Raw genomic sequence first — 2,890 nt, 5'->3', positions numbered from 1 at the left:
GCGCTACCACACCCGGCTAATTTTTTTGATTTATTGTAGAGATGAGGTCTTGCCAAGTTGGCCAGGCGGGTCTCGAACCCACAGGCTCAGGCACTTCACTCACCTCGGCCTCCCAAAGCGCGGGATTACAGGCTGAGCCACTGAGCCCAGCCCCAAATGTGCTTTTAACCATCAGAGGTTCTTATAAATTTCTCAGAAGAAGCAAAGACATAAGGAACCTACTGTTTTCCTTATAAAAGAACATGTCTTTTATAAGTTAAGTAGAAAAAAAAATTAAAATCAAAAGCTAGGGGTCTCAATATGTGGATTTAAAAAAAAGATATTCTAAAAGAACTTTGATGAACTCTACCTCTCATTTTGATTATTTTACTTTCCTAACTTTAACTTCAAGAAAAGTAACAACATAGAGAGTTAATATCAGGGATCACTTTTAAAAAACAGCCTTATTGAGTTATAACTGACACACCACACAATTCCTCTGTTTAAAGTGTACAACTCTGTGGTTTCTAGCATACTCGCTGGGTTGTGTTACTGTCACCACAATAGGGATCACTCCTAAAAGTGGCTTCCGGGACCTCTCACAGATCAGCATACATTCAGTCCAGTTTCCCATTGTCTCTGCTTTTGCCTTCATGACCATATGGTGAGAATTAAATTTATAGTCACGTTCAGACACTGTAAGATGTTGGATCATCAAAGCATAAACGATATGCTCACAGAAGCAGAACATTATGCTAATTATCGGAAACTTTTTTTCAGCAACAGACTTTCCAGTTTTAAGAAGCTTTTCTTTTATGGAGTTAACTCTAGAATACTCAAGTATTCTAATAAGCCCAGGTTTATTTAAATGGGACCTCTCTGCAGCATGTGACTGTGGCACTGCAGGGGTCTGTGTCTGCCAATGTGGCCAGGTAGCGAGTGTCCAACAGGGCCTGTGTTCCAGGGCGGGGAAGGAACGCATGGCTGAGCCCCGTGGGAAGCGCCATTTCCACCCTGCTCGTCTCCATCCCACTGAGATCCTCGCTGGGACAGAGGATTCCATTTGTCCAGCATCTGATGTCCTTGGCCGTTGTGGAAGCAGTTCGGTCCATTCCTGAGTATCAGGTACGTACAGTTGAATTTCCCTTTATGTCCCTCCGAAGCATGCAGAATTCAGCTTGTTCTTTTTTTAGCACATGTTTGCATCATTGGTGAATATAGAGCTTCAACCTTCCCTCTGAAAAACTGGCAGCAAAGTGCTCTTGGAGTTTTAATTGCTGTTTCAGCCTTGCCAGAATGTGTGTATTCCCCAGAATTCCCTTTCCATCCAGCTTGTCAGATTTCTCAGACATTCTGTAAGGGCAGGATTTGATTTTTGCTTATATTTTGATTGTTGCACTGGATAAGATTTGATTGTTGGACTGGTGGAAGGTATTTGTCTGCATTTTCTGTTGAAAAGGTTATTTTGGGGAGCCTAAAAAAACTTCTGAGGCCAAATGACTCACGCCTGTAATACCAGCACTTTGGGAGGCTGAGGCAAGAAGATTGCTTGAGCCCAGGAATTTGAGACCAGCCTGGGCAACATAGCAAGACCTTTTCTCTACAAAATTTTTTTTAAATTAGCCAGGCGTGGTGGCGCATGCCTGTTGTCCCAGCTACTCAGGAGGCTGAGGCGGGAAGATCACTTGAGCCCAGTAGTTTGAGGCCGCAGAGAGCCATGGTTGTGCCATGGTATTCCAGCCAGGCGACAGAGTGAATCCCTGACTCAAAAACAAAACAAAACAAGAAAACCCTCTCATTTCCTACCTCCATTTACTATACTCTGTGTTCAGTGGAGCTATCCTTTGTCTACTGTTGACCAAGTTCAATGTCCAGGTTCACTTGGGACAATCCAAATGTTCCCAGCTGTTAGGACAGATGTGCCGCTTCGTTATTACAGTTGGGTACTTTGTTGTCAATTATTCAAAAGACAACGAAGAGAGGACAAACTCAGTGACTGAAGGCTTTTTTTCCATTCCGGGGCTTTACTTCCCATATGCCCCATCCTAAATGTTTCTAGAAGAAGCTCGTATAGAAATGAAAAGGGGATTCCTGCTTTCCTCTCACCTACAGCTCTTAAGTCAAGTCAATGGCAAATGATTGGATTGATTCCTGAAGCACAATGTTAAGAGCATGACTCTCAGAGAAGACTCAGAGGGCCTGTCATTATTATTTAAATGAATAAACACCTTAGATCCTCCTCTAGTGTGGCCCTGTCCTCATATTCGCTGTGTATAATATCTTTGGTGTCCCCTCAGATGTAGGTGAGTCTAAACTCTGTTTCCCATATCACATCACATGACTAAAATGGACAGTTAATTACCAGGCGCCCAGCATCCTGGCCATGGCTGCTGAGTTTGAACCCATCCCATTGTTATAGACTTTTCTTATCTTATAGAAAGCCCTGAGAATATAAAGTTCTGTCATGGGAGAAATTATTATTATAATTATTTTTTTTTTTTGAGTCAAAGTCTCATTGTCACTCAGGCTGGAGTGCAGTGACACGTTCACGGCCACCACAATCTCGACTTGTTGGGTTTAGTTGATCCTTCCACCTCAGCCTTCCAAGTAGCTGGAACTACAGGCATGTGCCATCACGCCCAGCTAATTTTTTTTGATTTATTGTAGAGATCAGGTCTCACCAAGTTGCCCAGGCTGGTCTCAAACTCATGGTTGTTAAGGATTCTCTCAACTTGGCTACCCCAAGTGCCGAGAAAACTTGCGGGACTCCGTCTTTTGGCAGACAAACTTATTTGATTTCACATCAACAGGGAAATTCAATGATTCTCGCATCGCACGAAGAGGTAATCCGGCCCTATGGACTTCTCATTCACCGAAGTATACAGGGCCTTTTGAGGAGGTTTAATCAGGA

General features: G+C 43.2%; 1 protein-coding gene across 1 annotated transcript in view; it reads left to right on the top strand.

Annotated features, from left to right (window-relative positions):
- HLCS (holocarboxylase synthetase) overlaps nt 1-2,890 on the top strand; it is a 193,261-nt gene that overhangs the window by 179,750 nt on the left and 10,621 nt on the right. Inside the window, exon 6 of the mRNA XM_008052284.2 lies at nt 944-1,104. Within this exon, the coding sequence (XP_008050475.1) occupies nt 944-1,104 (161 nt within the window). The remainder of the gene's footprint in view (nt 1-943; nt 1,105-2,890) is intronic.

The sequence above is a fragment of the Carlito syrichta genome, unplaced genomic scaffold, assembly GCF_000164805.1.
Source record: "Carlito syrichta isolate Samal-C Ts95f unplaced genomic scaffold, Tarsius_syrichta-2.0.1 Scaffold271031, whole genome shotgun sequence".
NCBI classification, from domain to species: Eukaryota; Metazoa; Chordata; class Mammalia; order Primates; family Tarsiidae; genus Carlito; species Carlito syrichta.
The sequence above is the reverse complement of the archived record's forward strand: the minus strand, read 5'-3'. Positions and strand labels throughout refer to the sequence as shown.